General features: G+C 46.1%; 1 protein-coding gene across 4 annotated transcripts in view; it reads left to right on the top strand.

Moving 5' to 3' along the window:
* The first annotated feature begins 668 nt into the window (after nucleotides 1-668).
* LOC146202131 (uncharacterized) overlaps nucleotides 669-20,054 on the top strand; it is a 34,441-nt gene continuing 15,055 nt past the window's right edge. The window contains exons 1-5 of one of the 4 annotated variants that reach the window (XR_014703652.1): nucleotides 669-824; nucleotides 1,511-2,077; nucleotides 13,404-13,478; nucleotides 14,369-14,572; nucleotides 19,755-19,864. Coding sequence is in view for 3 of the 4 variants with exons in the window: in XM_084587968.1 (XP_084444094.1) it covers nucleotides 1,560-2,077; nucleotides 19,755-19,864 (628 nt within the window). In the remaining variant the exon portion in view is untranslated. Of the gene's footprint in view, nucleotides 825-1,510; nucleotides 2,078-13,403; nucleotides 13,479-14,368; nucleotides 14,573-19,754; nucleotides 19,865-20,054 lie in introns of those variants that run through there. The other 3 variants (XM_084587969.1, XM_084587968.1, XM_084587967.1) reach the window with 3 other exon arrangements.

Here is a 20,054-nt window from a genome sequence, read left to right as displayed (position 1 = left end):
GCCTATACCATGTGCGAATCAGGGAATGTAGGAACGGGTGAATGCTAAATATTTTTTACACACACTTGCACACTACGCGAACGCACACACCTCGTAAATAACGCGAAATAGAAGCGTCCTTTCGCTAAGGCAGTTTTGGGAAAACTGCTCGCAGCTTCGAAAAGACCCGTTTTATCTGGAGTGCCCGGCACTGCAAAAGAAACAGCACATAAACGCCATTCCACAATCAACCAAGCGATCACCTACACGTTGAGTAGGCAGCACAAACCAAATCACGATCCCCATACACAGACCTTTTACACACGCTCTTGGTTTCTAGTATCTTGCACCGTGCACCACTCATGCTTCAAAAATATATCCAAAAAATATGATTTGTTGCAGACTGAACGGAGAGGCCGACGGGGTCCGCAGGTAGGGTAGGCCGTCTTTCAACTTCCGTGGATGCACGAAGCCTCTACCCGTGCCTCTACTGCGTCTATCGCCTCTGTCGTTACTAACGTTACCGTACTAACGTTATCCATGAAGAAAATGCAAGATGAGCACTGCGGCACGAAATGTGCACGCATGATTCACACGACCACACATTCCTAACATCGTTTACAAACACACATGTGATCTGCCTTGGGCTTTCCTGCAAAAAACCCCAATCCGAAAATAATAAACAAAGCCAAGCCAATCCATGGGTTGCAATAACGATTTGCTTATTTTCACCGTTGTACCCTGCACCAAGGTACAACCAAGGCTTGTAGCTTATTCCAACCGGGTCGCAGCAACGCCGGCCTGGCGAAAGGAAACGTGCAACCGCAAACCGCGCCGCAAACACGGTATGTGCTGCGTGCTATGTTTCGAGGCCGAAGTTACGATAGTTTTTCTTCTAAGTTGGCTGTCTTTGTCTTCCTTCTTTCGCCTGAACGAAAACTTTGCCATAGACAGTACCCATGTGTACTTGTACCTGTAACATCCGTATTGAGCTCACTTTGTTTATAAATATACCTTGCTTATTTGAACTTCGTTCAGCCATATTTAATCCGCCGGTTCAACTGACGAGCTAACGGAATCATGTAAAAGTAGACAGCTTTTAAATGCGTTCGTTCCAAGTTTGAATTTTTTCAAGCTCGTAATAAGTTGCAGTGCGTGTTTCATTCATCGTGTGTTGATTTCTGGTAATGAACTCTTTTCGGTTAAATCAGGGTAGAGTTCATCACAAACTGTCATAAACTTGACAATCACATGGGTGAGGCTTATTGTTAGTTTATTACCAATTTGTGACAGTTTGTGTGATGTGATCAAAGCTTAATACGGTCCTTGCGGAAGGGCGGTTCGGTAGGCCACATGACAAGGTGAAATTGCCATGTGTGGCGACGAGAGCCCAGTGCGTAATTCTCAAATTATGCATAAGGCCTGCTCTGCTTAATGAATTGCTCTTTGGCCACGAATGAATAAATTGGCCCCTGTCCATTGTGTTCTGTGTGCCCTATCACAATCTGCTGCATTATTTTTTATTGTGTAGGAAACTCAGCAGTGGTCATCGAGTGACCTGATTGCCACAAGCTTGTGAGATGAGATCAGCTGCAACATCAGATGACGAGAATGTTAAATTAATCCCAGGCAGCTTGAGAAAGCAGCGGCTTGAAAGTTCATCTGAAAGTGAAAGCAACATAGTGAATCACCAGCCGAAAAGTGTGCACCAGAACTTGTTGGCACAGCTCGAATGTTGTGAAGGGCCTGCTGCCACTATAATGTCCAGAGAAGGAGATGGTGTGTCCGAAAATGGAGAAGGCCTGTCCGAAAGTGGAGAAGGCTTGCTGGAAGATGACGACAGCATATCTGGAGAAGAGGAGAGTATACCAAAGCAGCAGCCAGGGATGCTGTCTAGAGGCATGTTGGAGCAGGTAGCACAAATCGAAGTGACTGTCGACCAGAAAATGGTGCGAGCAAAGCAGCCAGAGAGGCTGTCTGGAGACTTGCTGGCACAGATTGCATATAACGAACAGCCTGTTACACAGAAAGTGTTGCGAGCAGGGGTGGCACCAAAGGAAAGGTCTGAAAAGCCTGCACCAGCAGTATGGACATCCAGGTAAGCAGTTGCAAGAGTATGAAACTAAGTGCGGTATTCCATTTGAGCACATCAGTGCTGTCGGTGGGGAGTATCAGTTTGGCCTTTCGTACATTTTTAATTTACAAGTAGGGGATTCTGTTTTGCCGTTTGAAATTAGAAACACATGATCTTTTTTTATCATACTTTAGCGCTTGTCAGTGCATCTTCCCAAGTTGGATGAAGGCACCAGTCAGCATGGCGCTTGAATGAAAGTGAAAAAAATGTAGTTTGTTGGGTTTCAAACCCTCATTCCTAAGGCCTGCCGCATTTACATGTTTATATAAACATTAGCCTAGCTTGGAAAACTTATTTTAACAATTAGTGTCGATTCACCTAACACGAAATAAGTGTTAGTTGAATCACGTAACTAGGTCAAAATTAACATGTAACAAGCAAAAAACTAAAGCATATCCGTCACTCATGTTAACCAAAAAGTTTGCCAAGACTTAACTTCACTTAAAATGATTAAAACATGCAAAAGCTCTGTTTAGCATGGTTTTTCTTGGTGGGCTATTATTGAAAGATTATTGCAAAATTCGGCAATGTGCTGACTGTCCTTAGTTGGCTTGGTTTTTGGCGGAAGAAAAGGTGCAATATCCGCCTCACTTCTCGGTGGACACCTACACTTACAATTAAGGACATATAATTGTAGGTACAGTCTTTGTTAGAGCCCAGGGGGTCTGCTTCTGAGCCACTTCCTGGGGATTGTAATGCATTTCTTGCGTTCCCAAATCTCTTGGTGGTAAGATTTCTTGCCCTATCCTTTACAATAGGAAGGACCTCCACTAAAGCTTGTGGTTTCTACTTGGACATAGGCCACGAACCACCGCGGGTTCGAGCGTCGCGCGAGCCGAAGCCCCGATCAGCCGTCACCACGCGCACACTGAAACACTGCAGCGCGCACTCAACCTCCATCGGGAGGAGAGCACTTCGCTGCAAGGACACAAACCTCCGAGTTCACAAAGGAGACGTTTATTGAAACGCCATCCTCCAGCGGCACACACACACATACGCACACACATACACATATTTACAAACGCACATACACACACATACGCAGTCACCGTGTCAAGGGAGCGCGCGAGGAGCTAGGCTCCCCTGCGCGCACGAAGTGACACGGAGTGCGCGCCGCAAGCACGCAAGGGCGTGCTGTGATCTCTCTCGCAGTGACCAAAGGGTTCCTTTGAGAGAGTGTGGGCAACCACCGCAAGGTACGCCTGTCGCGGATCGTTGGATCACCATCGACAGGCTCGAGCTTCGCTCTCAGGTAAGACCCGGAGCAGACGAACTCGAGTACACACTGGTCTGCGCGGACAAAGGCCGGCAGACAAAAACAGTAGCGTACGCACCTTGCGATGTCTCGGAGGAGTCTCCCTCTGGGCTCCGCTCGGACAGTCGCGCGAGCGCGGCTGTCGAAGCGGTGCCGTGTTCCCGCCAAAAGGCGCCAATGAGAACAGCCATTGGGACGCCAGGGCGGAGCTGTGGCCCGAACGACAGTGACAAGTCGCTCGAGCCCCTCTCCGCCGCCTCAGGCGGGAGAAAGGGAACGGGGAGAACAACTGGGAAGCGGGCGGCGGCCGCGCAAAGGGCAGCCGCAGCAAGCCCGAATCCCACATCCTCCTCTCCTTAATTGCCCTCCTACCCATCAGTGAAAGCACGCAGCAGGTCCCCAGCATGAGGAAAAGAATGCTATCCTCACGCAACAAGTCAACTACACTTCAGTTCCAGCAAGAACGATCTCGAAAAGACACACTCAAGAAAGACAAACATTAGCAAGGCGCACAAAAAAAAAATGAACAAGATGACATGAAGAATAATGTACAAAATTGCGGAGGCTAAGTAACGACTATGTACAGAACACAATCATGTACAGAACACAACTATGTACAGAACAACTATGTACAGAAGTCCCAAAGATCGTCGGTGCAGCTCAGGGAGCCTGCGGTGACTCACCGCTCGTTGACTTCTGGGTGGCCAACGTTCACCCTTGGCTGCAAACGATCTCGGTCGGTGGTGGTACAGGTTAGGTGCAGGGACAGCGAACACGCCGAAGGGGCCCCGGGTGTGGAAAGTCCGTGGCTCCGTGGCGATCCAAGACGCACATGGGAAGACCGCGCGGGGCTTCCTTTCCACCGCGCTTCGCACACGCCGGCAAACACACATGGCGCAACGTCGTCGCCTCCACGCCCAGGCACGCACACGCACAGCCACTCACACACCAAAGGGTGATGCCGACCTTCCGCGGCGAACCTGTCCCGAGCACCTTCGCAACCGCGGCGGCCTTGGGTGAAAGGGGCATCGTCCATGCTACCCGTCCCCAAACGGCCCCAACTTCCTTTCCACACACACCGGAAAGGCCACGCGTCGGAGCTGCCTAATGAGCAACCCTCGCAATTTCAAGCAGAAAGAAGAGAGAAGACGCGCTGTACAAAAGAAGGCACTCACTGTACAATATTTACAAGATAAGAAGCATGAACGGAAACAGAAGAAAGCGAAAAATGGGAAAAGAGACACAAAAACAAAATAAAAAAAATAATAAAGCACACAGGCTGGAACTGAGCGAGCCAGAAAAGGGGGAGACCAACCTTGCTTCCGGGTAGGGTTAAACGAGCAAGCTCGCTCGGTGAGGCGGTATGCCTTCGGTTGCGGAAAAGGCCCGTCGTCCGGCATCAATCTCACAGGTGAACGTCGCCTCACCTTGTACCGGTGCGGGGCACGGCTGCGTTCCACCGCATCGGTTGTGCCTTGGCACTTGCCTGTGGTGACAATGGGCACCAGCGCAAGCTCGTCAGACCGTTACGCATGGGCCTTCAGGTCTGCGATGTAGGCACGGCTGGCTTTCCCCATAGGGGGATTCTCCAGCAATGAGCCCCTGCTTGTTACTGGGGAAATGCCCCATGAAATCGCAGGTGGCCATCTGCCACGGACGCACACTGTCAGTTGGTTTCGTCATGCCCGGTGGCTTGCCACCCCTCGACTTCTCCATTTGACAGACATGGCAGGAACGGCAACAGCGGAAAATGTCGCGCTTCATGCCGGGCTGCAGTCACCGATTGACTCAGTTTCTTGAAACCTTGGAGCCACTCAGATGACCAGCCAATGGTTTGTCGTGAGAGAACGCAACAGAGCGCCGCTCAGACATTGGGGAATAGCCACTTCAAGTGGTTCATGGACTCATCATCCGTGGCTATGATTTCAGCGCGAGCCCGTCATGACCCAGCAAACATGAATCCCCGGGGCACGCCGCGACACACGCTGGCTCGTGCCCCCCTGCGCCCGCTCAATACAAGTAGCGTAACGGCGCTGCGCCCGCTGCAATACAAGCAGCGTAACGGCGCTTCGTCTCCCAGAGACCGTCGCTGACATCGCGACAAAACGGGTCATTTTGCTGGACCGTCGTAGCTCTTCATGGCCGAAAACGATCCCAGTCATCTCAAAGAAGAGCCTGGTATCGTCCCCCCGCAGGTTCGCAGCAAAACTTCCGCTAGCATCGGCGTCTCAGATGTGCTCACAAAGAGCTTTCACCCTCGCCTGCTTTGCGAAGCGCTGCTTACCCGGATAGCGGAATGGGGAACCCGTCTGCGGGCGTCCCCTCCGTGCCGCTCTGCGGCTCGTCCGCTGTTTCGCCCCCTTCGCCAACCGGCGTAAAGACGCCGCCGCAGGCGAGTGGGGCACGGGATAGCGCGTCAGCTACCACGCTCGTTCTCCCCTGTAGATACTGCACCGAAAAGTCGAAATGCTGTACCAAGAGAGAATGGCGCGCCAGCCGGCTCGCAAGCTCAAGGAGCCGCATCAGCCAACTGAGCGCGCTTTCGGTCCGGTTTCCAGAGGGAGCCCGGCCGACGCCTCGCCGTTCCCCAAACAGAAATGTCTGCAAGCGGGGTACGGGTGCTGTTGTGCGGAGATGCCGGCAGCGGCGGCGTCGCGCACATTGCTTCCGCAACGGCGTAAAGCTCAACAGCGGAGGCATATGGTCAACGGTCCCACCACAGGGTGGTCCGAAGAACCATGTTCGTGTTTCAGTGCCTTTGCCGAGCGCCGCGCAGAGGGCGGCAGGCCTGGCGCATGAGCTTGATCGTCAAGGCGACCGGCTCGGCCGATGTGCTGTCCAACGACTCATGGAGCCAGGGACAATTCACGTTGGGCGCCAGTTGTGGTTTCTACGTGGTCATAGGCCACCAACCACCGCGGGTTCGAGCGTCGCGCGAGCCGAAGCCCCGATCAGCCGTCACCGCGCGCGCACTGAAACACTGCAGCGCGCACTCAACCTCCATCGGGAGGAGAGCACTTCGCTGCAAGGACACAAACCTCCGAGTTCACAAAGGAGACGTTTATTGAAACGTCATCCTCCAGCGGCACACACACACATACGCACACACATACACATATTTACAAACACACATACGCACACATATACACATATTTACAAACGCACATACACACACATACGCAGTCACCGTGTCAAGGGAGCGCGCGAGGAGCTAGGCTCCCCTGCGCGCACGAAGTGACACGGAGTGCGCGCCGCAAGCACACAAGGGCGTGCTGTGATCTCTCGCAGTGACCAAAGGGTTCCTTTGAGAGAGTGTGGGCAACCACCGCAAGGTACGCCTGTCGCGGATCGTTGGATCACGATCGACAGGCTCGAGCTTCGCTCTCAGGTAAGACCCGGAGCAGACGAACTCGAGTACACACTGGTCTGCGCGGACAAAGGCCGGCAGACAAGAACAGTTGCGTACGCACCTTGCGATGTCTCGGAGGGGTCTCTCTCTGGGCTCCGCTCGGACAGTCGCGCGAGCGCGGCTGTCGAAGCGGTGCCGTGTTCCCGCCAAAAGGCGCCAATGAGAACAGCCATTGGGACGCCAGGGCGGAGCTGTGGCCCGAACGACAGTGACAAGTCGCTCGAGCCCCTCTCCGCCGCCTCAGGCGGGAGAAAGGGAACGGGGAGAACAACTGGGAAGCGGGCGGCGGCCGCGCAAAGGGCAGCCGCAGCAAGCCCGAATCCCACAAGCTAAACCAGCATCTCTACACGGCTCAGAAGCGGACTTCCTGGGTTCTACACTTCTGACAAGGGGTATACATGTATAGCCTGTTCGAATCCCTGTTGCAAACTGTCCTTTAACTTGACTAGCAGCTAGATGCTAAATAGCAAGTGAATTAATGTGGCACTGCCCTGGATGCTGCACAAACAACAGTTGCGCATTAAACAGCCTGGTGTGAGTAAAAAAAAAAAATTATTTGGATTTCGCTGGCATGCCAACGCTCCTCGAGGTTTGCGATATATAATGTTGTTAATGTTGATATTTCATAACATGCGCACCAAGTGTTTTTACTGTAGCATCAACTTCTGTAGTTGTGTCACAAAGGGCTTCATTGGTGCGTTTTTGTAGTTGATTGCCTTGGACGGAAGATGATGGCCTCTCTTTTCTTGCTGCTTGGTTGTAACATTGAACTGTGACCAAAGTTGTTAGATAGAGACAGTTGGAAAACTGTGCTGGCGCGCCACGTTGCAAAGTGGGCCCAAACAATCGCCAGTCCGGCATGAGTTGATCGCATAGCGACTGATGCGCCCCTCTGCCCCGCTGCGGTAGATGGGTGAGGCCATAGAGCTAATACACAGGCAGAAATTTTTAAATACTACTAACCCTCTTCTTTTAGCAATGCAACAGAAAATAAAATTGCGTTTGCGTTTTTGAACACACTTTTGTACGCATATGAAAGCCACTGTCTACTAACGCATCTGAAGCAAGGAGGCTGCAGACGCGGCTCAAGTGGGTTGTCCGGGTCGCCTGCTACCTGCCTGCCTGAGATGCGTCTGCAAACGCACTGGCGTTCATGCGTTCAAAGATGCGTTTCAAAAACGTGGGCGCAGTTTCATTTTTCATTGCGTTGCTGAAAAGAGAGGGTTAGTAATATTTTAAAATTTCTTCGTCACCCATCTACCGTAGCAAGAGAGAGGGGTGCTGTGGTTGCTTTGCAATCAACTCACTCCAGATCGGCTATCGTTTTTGCACACTTCGCACTGTGCAGTTTTCCAACTTTCTCTAAGAACGTTGACTGTGACACCCAAAAATTTTTAATTGTTCAGATTTCTGCTAAAATGTTTTTTTCCAGGGAATCAAGACTATTGTTTCAAAGCAAGGTGCCATCATCAGCATAGTTGAACATTGTAGCTGAGAGAGGCATGTGATGTCATTAATGTAAATATTAATTCAGTGTTCCAGGCTGCTTTCTTGAGGTGCACAAAAAGTAAAAAAAGTTATTTTCAGTTGTTCATTGCTATCAACGTTGCAAGTATGACATTATTCACCCTAAAGAAGGTCCTTATACACCATGCAAATCTAATTTTTTTAGTCCTGTTGAATGGTTTAAAAGCGCGTGAATGCCTTCTAGAAGTCGATATACAGGCCAGCTGCTGTTTCCCTTTCTTCAGATGGTTTTAAGATCATTTCTTTTTGTGCTAGAAGAGTGAGCTTGGTCATTCAGCCTTTAAGAAGCCCATGAGAGGTACTAATCAAATGAAGTTCATTTGCAAATTTTGTTTTTCAGATTTTCACCACATTTATAAATACTGCTCTAAATTTAGGCATTTATTCTCAGTGCCTGTTGACAGGGTAAAATTTTGTATAGTTTAGTAGTTCTATTTACAGCTTATTCAACATCCCAAAAGTGACTCGGGCAATTAAGAATGCCATAGTAGAGGCTTCTGGTATTCTAAATTTCTTGGGGTTCTTTTATTCTTTTATATGCACTGACATCACACAATACATGGGCACCTTGCATTTTGCCTCCATCGAAATGCAACTGCCGCTGCTGGGATTGAAAGTGAAGTGGGGCATATATATTTTAATTTAACTTGTGGTCGAGAGCATATTTAAATTAAGAGGGGTTATTTGAATGGTTATCTCTTTGTGGTCCCAAAGCAACTCGGACTATGAGAGACACCGTTGTAAAGGACTGCGGAAATTTCGACCACCTGGGGTTCTTTAACGTGCGCTGACATCGCACAGCACACGGGCGCCTTGCTTTTCGCCTCCACCCAAAAGTGGTCGCCGAGGCCGGGATTCGATCTCGCATCCTTGGGAACAGGAGTTGAGAGCCGTAACCACTGCGCCACCTCGGCGGGCAATAGCATGGCCTTTATTGAGGGAAGTAAACACTGAGTTGATTTCACGTCACAGATTGGATCCAAAACTAATGTGTTTAGTCTTATGGCCATTTATATATATGTGTACACTCTGTGGGTCTTTTTGGGCATTACATAAGCGGAAAGTAGATTGTTAAAATATATTACAACTAGCACGTGAGTAAAAATTCGGAGTGGTTTATTATAGCATTCGTTGCTTGCGGGCGGCAAGAACTTGAAACCCAGTCTGCAGAAGCTGTGGCAAAGTTGTACTAAAAAACACGACACAAAAGAAGGACACTTGACACAGGACGAGCGCAGAGATTCACCAAGTAGCCCGACAACAGCTTTTGCTGAAAGCCAGTATGTGAAAAAATGGGTAATTTTGGGGGTGATTTTTTATTACAATGGACATCATTCTTTTCATTTGTTTTGATGAGATCCTTGTTCACCTTAACATGGAGAGGATTTAGTTGTTTTTGTTTTGCTGAGCACCTCTGTGATTTTTTCTCTACTGCTGCCTTCGCCATGTTTTCTGCTTGCCCTAGAACTCGGGTGATCACAAAAATGTGCAGACATCGGTATACTGCAAATGATGGGCCTGCAAAATTGAATGAGGTCAAGAGAAAGTGTAATACTTGTACTTTCTCATAACAGCTGCACTTTATGTTAGTGTGCATAGTAGTATGCTTTTGAATGTCCTAGAGCCGGGGTGGCCAGACAGGTATATGCAAAAAGTCATAAAATAAAAAAAAATCTTCTTAGTCAACAGCCGTAGCAAAAAGGCGGGAGCGCAGATTCTTATTTCATGCAACAAAACTGGCGGATACAATGCATGTCGTTCATGCAGCAATTGCTTACTATGTCTCTGCACTGTACTTCCCCATTCCTGAAGCTTTTTAATATGGCGATCCCACTCCAGCGGTGAAGAGACGACATTTTTGATGATATTCATATGTCTACTGTGCCTCACTCGTTTAGTTTATAAATGTGGTTTTAATATCTTTGTAAAGCTTATTTTATCTCCTTTCGAATGGGGCATTTGGTTTAAAAATAGCTGCAAAGATGTTTAAGTTGTAAAAAAAAAACGCAAAGGTAAGAAACGGCTTTTCAGCTCTACTTGTCTCAGGAAATGCAAAATTGTGCAAACCCTTTTGCACCTAGAGAAAAACCGTTCGAGATGTTTAGAGATTAGATGTTGATAAACAAATTTAAGCATTTTTATTAATGTGTATAACTTAGTTTATTAGCCACGTGCCTTTGAAAAGTGCATAAGACAGGTAATTGTATATACAATAACTTTCAAGATATGCAATCTGCTGCAGAGATTTTTTGCACAGTTGGAGGTCTTGCAGGGTTTGCTTTTTCCTGAAAACATCAGCTGTCTGCATCATTTAGTGTAAAAGTTATTTGTGATCAAATTTAGCGTTTTTCGTAAAATGACTAAAAGAAAATGCTAAACTGTTCAAGTAACAAGCTTTTAGTGGTGCTGAGGTTTCGCGTGGAAAAACTTTACACTTCGCTTTCAGAGGATAAGCATCGGTTTTGCTCTACGACTCTCGAGGAATGTGCACGGTCAGGGTGATTTCTGCAAATTTTTTTGTGGTTCGCTTGAAGCGCGTGAGCTCTTCATGAAATTTTTTAAGCATGATTGAAATGCTCCATGGCTTGTTTTGTTCTGTTAAAGTTTCGGGCTTTCCTTCGTTTATTCAACTGGTAACAATTATCAGCTGCAAAGTGTACAAAAAACAAATAGTAGTGGAATAGTAGAACCACGTGCGGTAAATGTAGTAGGTAGCGCCATCTATGAAATGTACGTGCAATAAGAATGTCGCAGTTCATAAAATTTACGAGGGTGGCGCTACAAATACCCTGAATCGAGGGGTATTGACAAGAGGGTATGAGGTTTTTACAACGTTTTCACTCTGCCCTTTCCTTTCCATCCAGCGAGGGACGTAGACACTGGCGGGTCGGGTCGAGTGGTCTAGTCGAACTTCGGTGTAGGGATGGTTTGATTCGGCCTAACCCAGCTACAGAAAGCATGTAAACGTGGTCTACTTGTGTGGGGGCATAGTGGAACCTCTTGCCACGGATTTGTCACGGAGGGGGACATCCGAACAATGGCTGGGGTATTGTTTGGGTTTCCCCCTCCGTGACGAAGCGAGTCACGGCACTTCCGCGAATGCACCTTTTTCCAATACGACACCCTTCTTGGGGGCTTCAGGCAAAGTACTATGGACGGGACGCGTTGCCAAGAATTTGTGCAATCTTCCAAACGGTAGTTGAGTGTAGGGCTGCTCTTGTCTAGCCTGTGTGAAGATGCGTGAGTCATCTGTGAACCCCCCCCCCCCCTCTTTCCTACAATGACAACAGGAAGTTGGCGAACCTGGCCGCGTCTTCTCTGCTGAGGAAAGCTGCGGGAGGCGGGGAGGGGGAGGGCAAGTTGCGGGAGGCCTAGAAGATGCTAGCACTGCACGCAATTATTGTGCAGCAGTTCATCGCGTTGATGAAGGGAGGGACGTCGTTTCCTGGAAAAGGACGTGCAGCGAAGTCCTCCCCCTATTTTCGCATGGCATCCCAGCGAAAATAGCGTCCATGTAGGCTGCGCGCATGCGCAGTAGCGCTACTTGAAATAGATTCATTGCCAGTGCACACTTGCTTGCTTTGTGATGTATTCATTGCCTCCCATTCAGTGTGTAATACTGTTTGTGTGCCGAGTCCGTCTTCGAACGAAACGCCGCCAGCTAAAGCTCTCGCGCGTGCAGCTGAGATGCGCCCCGGCTACAGCGAACACTGTACTCCGGCGAACGAAACATGCTCCCGGTGCAGTACAAGTAGTGGCTTTCGTTGCTCGTTTTTAGTTTTTTTAGTAACATACAGGATGTATGCTTGTGTTTAGCAAAAGCAGGCATTGCGCTGCTCATGGGTCTGCCTCGCACGAGAAGCGAATAACCACTAGCACACTCAACACGGGGAAACCGATGAACAGAGAGGCCTCTTTCCTTCCACAGAAACGACTAAGCGGAATCAGCCATTCAAAGAACAGTTCTGTCATAATTTCAGCCTATCAGCTAGAGATGTATTCAGACAACGCGAAATCTCTGCATTCTTATTATTGAGTCAGCCTTACACTGAAAGTGAGTCGTTGAAGTCTTGCGCGTTAGAGGGTCGGTATCATGCAATCCTTCGAAGGAAAAATAAAACTTGATGCTATGGAAATTATCGAATGAGGAGAGTTGTTACGTGCCGCATAAATTTGTTGCATGATATGAAGATTTTACGAGTTCACAGCAAAGATAAAAGTGGTACAAGAAATACTAAAATTCTGCTTAGCTCTGCAAACCCATTAGAAAATGCATCGGATGCTTAACTATAGTTTACTTGCTGGTATCAGCCCAAGTACATTGTTTATTTTCCACATCTTAGGCAGGACTGGAAAAAAATGTTACAAAAATGTGAATAAATTTGACTTTGCCGCCGCAGTGCCGTTCAGTCATCGTCAACTACTCATGCCCTTAGTCCAGCCGAGGGAGGAACAACAATAAAAAAAAAATGGTTTGCAGGGTCGTAGCAGCTAAATGACCCGACCTCGGTCTTCTGTGCTCAAAGTTTCTTCGGTACGTCCCCTTTCTTTTGGACGGATTTGTTCATTTCTTTTCCTCGATTTTTTCGCTGAACTGCTCCTTTCATTGTTACTCTTAGTGACAAAGAGACGTTAACGGTCGGAAACAGCGGTCCTGTGTACTTCACCGTGCCCGTGATGTTCCGTGAGGCTGGAAACAGCGACATCGGTCTCGGTGGCTCTTTGCAGCTACCTGTTGGGTCGGCAATCATCAAAAAGGTCGTTTTAGGCTTTTCATCATCACGAGCGCAGAGGTGGCTTCGTAGCTTCCGTTCCTGCTCCTTTGTCGTTTCTACTGTTTTTTTATTATTTTTCCTTCGAAGCTTAGCTGGTAACGCTAGTGCCCCGTTCCACTGCTTCTGTTTTTTCTACAACAGTACCAGTGGAGGAGGGAATGTGCTGGCCACTCGTGTCTCATCTTCGCCGGCTACATTTTGTTACTACAGAAACTACGCCTCTCGTGGAGCATTTGTCCTCGCCCTCAAACTCTATCTTTCCCAGCCTCTCCCTCGCCTCACCGTCTCTGCCTTCCTTCATCCTCGCCCTCACTCATTTTTCAGTGCTGATTCTCCCTTACCTCACCAAGTCAAATCCTCATAAGGTGAAGGTACGGACGCCCTCATGAGGATGCCCAGGTATGTTAGAGTCAAGCGAATGTGATTTGATTTTGAACCTCTAAACTATCGTGACTAAGAGGCGCCGCTGTCCAAGGTTCGTGACGGAGCTAGGAGCCTCGAAATTCACATTTGACCTCTCTGACAGCGTGGTGGAAAACTCTCGTGGCGATATTTGACGAGTTTAGGTAATAGAGAGAAGGCATGACTATTATGATCAGGGTGGATGTTCGGACGAGTTGATTCATCGTCAAAGAAATACAGTGCTTTTGAGACAAGGACAAAAAAAAGAGTGGGCAGCATGTGCGTTAACTTTCAACTCAATTTTATTCAATGCATTATAGGATTTTATACACTGTAGAAGATTAGACAAAACATGATACCAGCATGCTATCGCGACACACGTTACCACATAGGTAATCGCACAAATTATTTTCCCAAGAACATGTCCTTCGTCGAGAGTGATGTCAAAGGATCGCCTTACACATTCTTCTTTCAGCTCTCTTATTTTTCTGGCTTCTACAATCTAGCGTATTTAGGCACCTGCCGGTCTGCCCTACGTACACCTTACCACAAGACAACGGTAAGGAATACACAACGCCCCTCGCACACTGAACAAATTTTCTATTGGGCTTTCTTGTGCATCCTTGTTTCTTGAGAGCCAGTGGATCAGTAATCTTGCATAGTTTCGCTAGTTTATCAGGTGCTGAAAACAATGTGTACATCTGCTCACTGACCGATTTCTTCTTTTTTTTTCTTTTCTTTTCTTTTCTTTCTTTCTTTTTTTTTTTTTTTTTCAGATTGTGCGATATTCTGGGAAGATAGGGTAGTACAGCTAATTTTTTTGTGCTTTTCTGCTTGGCTTTGAAATGGCAACTGTTTTGTAACGAGTAGTGTTTCTGTCACTTCAGACTGCAAGCTCTTAAGCAGAAATAAAGAACAACTGACACGCGAGATTGTAAAAGACAGAAAAATAAGAGAACTCAAAGAAGAATGTGCAAGCGATCCTTCAATATCACTTTCAACAAAGGAGATGGAGTTCTTGGAAAAATAGAAGCATGTTAATTTGTGCTACGAACTAAAAATAAGCAAGGACGACTGTTGACTGAAGTTCAGTAAGTATAGCTATATTATCATATTTGTAATAACGTTTGATAAAGGAAATTTCTGTTGTTTGCAAGAGCTGGCAGTTTACTCTCCAATCATGGAGTGCTCCAGTCCCTACTATATCTATGGCATCAGCAATAGGGAGCTTTAGAATATGGGGACTCTACCGCTCAGGGGCATAGGGTAATAGCGCGGCAACAAATCGCAGTGCTGTGCTGTGAGCGACCCTCTTACAGATAGGGTCGCTCTATTCTAAAACCCCCTAATGGTCACTTGATTGCACAGTGCTGAGGATCAAAAGAACACAAGACAGGCGCCGACTTCAACTAAGGTTCATTGAGGAAGCCTGCAGAAATATATGCCATTCGCTTTTCCTTTTCACTGGTACTAAAATTGCACTGTGCAGTCATGTTGACACCCTGTTTTATTTTTATTGTCAAGGGGAGGAGCAATGGGGTTCCGGAAAAGCCCAGGAGCCCTTCCAATTGTGCTCCTAAGTGCCTCTGCCCCTGTGCACTATAATAAAGAGTTGTGCTCCTACTGGATTTGGGGGGTGAGAGGCATGTAGGAGCACAATTGCGTGTGATCCTGATTGTACTGGGGTGCCTCTGCCTTTCACAGTGCCACAAACATCTTGTGAGACAGGAAGGCTTGTGCAGTGGGGTGAAAAGGGAGTTGAATGAAGCAGCCCATGCTGCACAGGACAGGGACAAAAGCACTCTCCTTCTCTGCCTGGACGCCCCTGTGGAGCCACAAAAATTTTTGAAAGCCCGTGCATCAACAAAAGAAAAGCCTTCAGGCAGGGCAGGTCAAGAGGGCTGGGTACTCATTTTCTTAGTCATGGATTAGTGGCGTAGCCTGGTGGCAGAATCTTAACTACTCTAGATGGCGACCGTGGAACCGCCACCTTAATCCTACATGTGCTAAGGAGATTACAAAAAAGCATCAGTGAGCTCTCCTTGTTGTGCTAGTTGCACCTGTCCTCCCTGCGACTTGTGTGGAGCATTGCCAAAAATAAAAAACACCCCTCGGAACCAGGTTTAAAATTCTGTGAACACTGATCCGGTGAACCTTGTTGACAGCCGTCCAATGTGTGACAGCATTTGCTGACATGTAGACAGTAATGTTAATGTTACTCCTTTAGTGCCAGTTGTCTGCATCACAGGTTGTCCCTTAGCGGTGCTGCCAAAGCTCATTGAATGCATATATGTTGTATTTAGTCTCTTTTGTGTAACACCTGTGCAAGTGCGGTCCTTCACACTGCAGCCATATGCATGCATGCTTTGCGGCTGCATTTTGTGTTTTCCCTGTTGTGGTTACCGACCTTAGACACTGACTTCATGGAATAGGCACGTGGTGCATCCTGGAGGTGACCAACGCTACTTGTGCTTGCCGCAATTCCAGACAGTTCTTGTGCTTGCTTTATCTCCTTTAGCATGTCTGCAGGGTTCTTGTTAGAGTTGCTACAACCTCATCTCTAAATTTTTTCAAAGTTCCTTTCTTCATTAATTGGTCACTGCCATTGCTGTCCTTAAACTGATACTCATTGCATCTTTATTCCTGGACACATCGAGGTTTCTGACCATGTTGAGCTCAGAGACTTAGCTGACTTTTCTTTTTGCTGCATCAGAAAGTTTGAATGGTAGTCTCCATTTTTGTGGTCTCGGTGAGAGCACAGCCTATTGTCCTAGCTCCTAGAAAGAAAGCTCCACACTTCAAGGTGCATAGGAAGTGAATGAAAAGGCACTAACTAGCGTACCTTGTTCATAGTCACATTCCCTCCCATTGTGCAAATGCAGATGACAATCTGTCTTGTCTGTAGCTTTTAGCAACATTTTAAAAATTTTTATATGCCTCTTGACAAAATTACAATACTTCTTGCAGACGATAGTTTTATCCACTGGTTTCTAATTAAAGCACAGGTCAGCACCTTCCTCCTTTCTTCTAGCATATTTTGCAAAACCAGATCACAGTACCACAGTGACTCAACGGAGACTCAAAACTTGCTGTCTGCTTTGAAAACTTGTCGGCGGCTGTGGTTTTTTTCTAAATTAATTGTGTAGGGCTGAATGTTTACTGTCCTTGCAGACTATTTTTTTTTCTGAAAAAGCAATTGTCTGTTTTACAGAAGACAGTCTTATTCATTGTCTTGCAATAAAAAGTGTACATGCCATATGTTGCCAAGTCGTTTAGGCAGTGCATGGTCTCAAAAATCATCTCAGTTTTGCTTTATTCGTCAAATTCATGTTCTGTGCTTTCGTCTGTGGCATTCATTTTCCGCTCTTGAAATAAATTGGCTCACACCCGAGCTGAAACTGTTGCCACTTGTACTAATTGTTTTGGCACTTGGATTAAATTGATTTGCATTTTTAGCTGGCATTATTAAAGTTTGCATTTGGATTAAATATGCTGGTGCTTAAATTAAGTGTTTTCCACTCGGATTAAGTTACATGGCATGCAAAGTATATTAGTTGGTGCTTGGATTATTTTTGCTGGCACTTGGATTAAATTCACTGGGAAAACTAGTAGTGTCTGAAATGTGTGTGAGGTATCCTTTTAATTAGACTATTTGGCAGTGAAGAAAGCATCCCAGTGCCCCTTTATAAATTTAGCTGTAGGAATTTGGAACTACTAGTGTTATCAATGGTTGAGTCTGAAAAAATTCTGCAAAATATAAATTAAGCATTTTATTTAACATTTCTGTCATGCAAAACTCTCGAAGAACAACACATTGGCATGTTCATGCTTTGCTTGATTATGATACTACTGCTTTAGTTAACGAAACCATTTTCACTTACTTTGAGCACTATGTACTGTAAAACTTCGTTATAGCAAACACATAAAGGAATTTCATCAAAAATGCCAGGAGAGCCTCTTTGGAGGACGGATTCATATAATTGCAGGGGAACCTAAATTTTTTGCTTCCATAGAATACGGGGTTGTCGTCCCTTTGCTGTGTTATGAGTGAGAGGGTGACAAATTGCATATTGTGTGCTCCGATGGAAGCAAGAAACTGGTGCTGAACTGCCATAGTACCCAAAACGTGGCACATAATCTGGCACTGAGTTTCGCATCAGTGTTCTTACGTGCAGTGGACAAACTTAACCAAATATTTGTCCCAGGCACACAATGGCAGTGAGCTTGGCGAGGTGGTGGTGGTACCTCCTAGTCTGCAGGAGTGTGATGTGAAGAGCAATACCTAAAAAGTAGGGATGTGCGAATATCCGGAGTTTCGAATACGAATCGACTATGTTTTTTGTCCGATAATTCACCACAGTTTCCCCGCACTGCAAGCTTCACCGCAATGCTTGGTCGCATCGGCTTTGCAGTGAAGCATCCTATAAATGCAACGGGGCTGTTTTGTGAAGAGGGTCTTTCCAGTAGTGTGTACAAAGAGAAACGCTTTCGAAACTGGGGGAGGAGGGGGGGGGGGGGGTGGAATGTGGTTCCTTGGTTTCATCTCAAATGCAGACATCCATTGCGCAGGTGTTCATGAGATGAATTTGCTGTGATGCAAAGGGTTTTTGGCCGTTTTTTCAGGCCCATTTGATAATTTGAGCTTTCAGTTAATTCAGACATTTTTTTTCTGGTCTTTTGAAGGCTGAATTGATGAGAGCTTACTGTATTCACCAGCTATTTGACTGCTCCAACCGGTTTCACGCAGGTCCTTCCTAATAAAAAAACTGATATGCAGAATTCTGTATAAATTCATACTAAATCTTAAGTAGGGTACTCACTCCTCTGCAATTCTAATTTAACTTATTTGCCAATATCGTGTGAATTCTTAAGGAGAGCAGTGGGGGGTTTTCTATTGTTTAATTTTTTGCTCTGAACAGATATTCAAATTTGAAGGCATTTTTTTTCCTTCATGTTCGTATTATATTTGAAAATTTCGATATTCTCACACTCCTGCTGAAAACTCATAAATTCCTCAAGTGCCTCAGTGCCTCAGACTTATAAAATTCGTAAATGTGCTGATTAATCCAGTGGTGTCCCTGGCTTCTATATATACGTGGCCAATTTTATTCTGCGACTGGGTCCGATTCTGACCTTATAACCAGTCGTGGCATGTGCGACGAGTGTAATTACCTTTTTGGTCAAAATTAAATTTAAAAATTTTTCTTTGGCCTTTTTTATTTTCAAAAATTTCACCCGCAGTAAGATCATTTGTTTAGGAGATTTTACTGTGTCCAAGAGAGATATGCGGTACATAGTTTCCACGAGGCTTCCATTTCTTATTAGTTCAATTTGTTGTTATTTACTGAAAGATCACTCTTTCTATTGAGACTTTACTGGGCTATGTTTGGCTTTTATGCATTTGTCTCCTAAGCTTAGCTAAGCATTTGAAATTTGTGCTTCAGCATTTGCTTAAACCTTGCTTTATTCATGATCTGATGTATGGCTTTTACAAGTGGCAAGTTTAGCTTGTCCTTTGATGACTAATGCTTATTATGGAATGGGACAAGTCAGCTGCTTGCTGACGGGACCCATAACAAGGTTCCTTTATTTGGGATGATAAAAATGGGTAAAGGTGGTGGTGGCATTAGCGTGAACGATTGAAAGAATTTGACTGCTTGAGAAAATTTTCCGTGTTGTCTTTTCTGTAAAGTATGCTCAAGATCAATATTGTTCTTTGGCACCTTGTAAAAAAAAAAAAAAAAAAAAAAAAAAAAAAAAAAAAAAAAAAAAGACACATCTGAGCGCCAGCCTTCTTTTGCCGCAAAGTAAATGAGTTGGTTCAAGTGCTACCATGGTGGAGAGGTTGTATAATGGACAGTGTCAACAGTTTCTGTTTTCAGCACATCAAAGTATATCTAGGCATGTCTGGCAGCGTTTGTATTGGGAGTGATATTACTCTGCCATTTCCACCTGGTTTGCTATAATTGTCATACTTTCCTGTCAAACTTTCCCATTCAGCTGGATCTGTGCTGATACTTTTGGTCTAGTGCAAGGAAGTTATTCTATTATAGAATGAGTATTATATAAAACACCCATTTTCCAGTGTAATGCTCCAGTACTGTAGCTGTGATTGTAGAAACAGCTTTCGTAGTGCTTTTGTCTTGTCAATTCTTGAAAATTGGATGGGCAACTTTTGAAAGCATTGTTCAATGTGTGTTAATTTTTTATTAGTGTTCATTATGGCTGCTTGTGAAGTAATGATGGCACTGACCGACCTTGGCACCAATGCAGGAATCTGCGCCTGCAAGTTGTGGAACTAAAACGGCCAGCACCGGTGTCTGAAAAGGCGAGACGATTTCGCCAGGAGAGCCTTTTTGGGGGACGGATTCGCAGAATGCCAGGTGAGCCTAAAATTGTTACGCTCATAATGTAAAGCTTTGTACCGCAGAAAAAAAAAATATATATATATATATATATATATAGAAGCTAACTTTAGCCGAGGGTTAAAAAAATGAAGCATTTGAGATAGGCCAGAGAAACCACCTGTGTATAGCTGCCAGCCATGTGCCACACCATAGGCAATTTTTTGTT

This window comes from Amblyomma maculatum, chromosome 1 (assembly GCF_055883805.1).
Source record: "Amblyomma maculatum isolate TAMU_Amacu chromosome 1, ASM5588380v1, whole genome shotgun sequence".
In the NCBI taxonomy this organism is placed as follows: Eukaryota; Metazoa; Arthropoda; class Arachnida; order Ixodida; family Ixodidae; genus Amblyomma; species Amblyomma maculatum.
The sequence above is the reverse complement of the archived record's forward strand: the minus strand, read 5'-3'. Positions and strand labels throughout refer to the sequence as shown.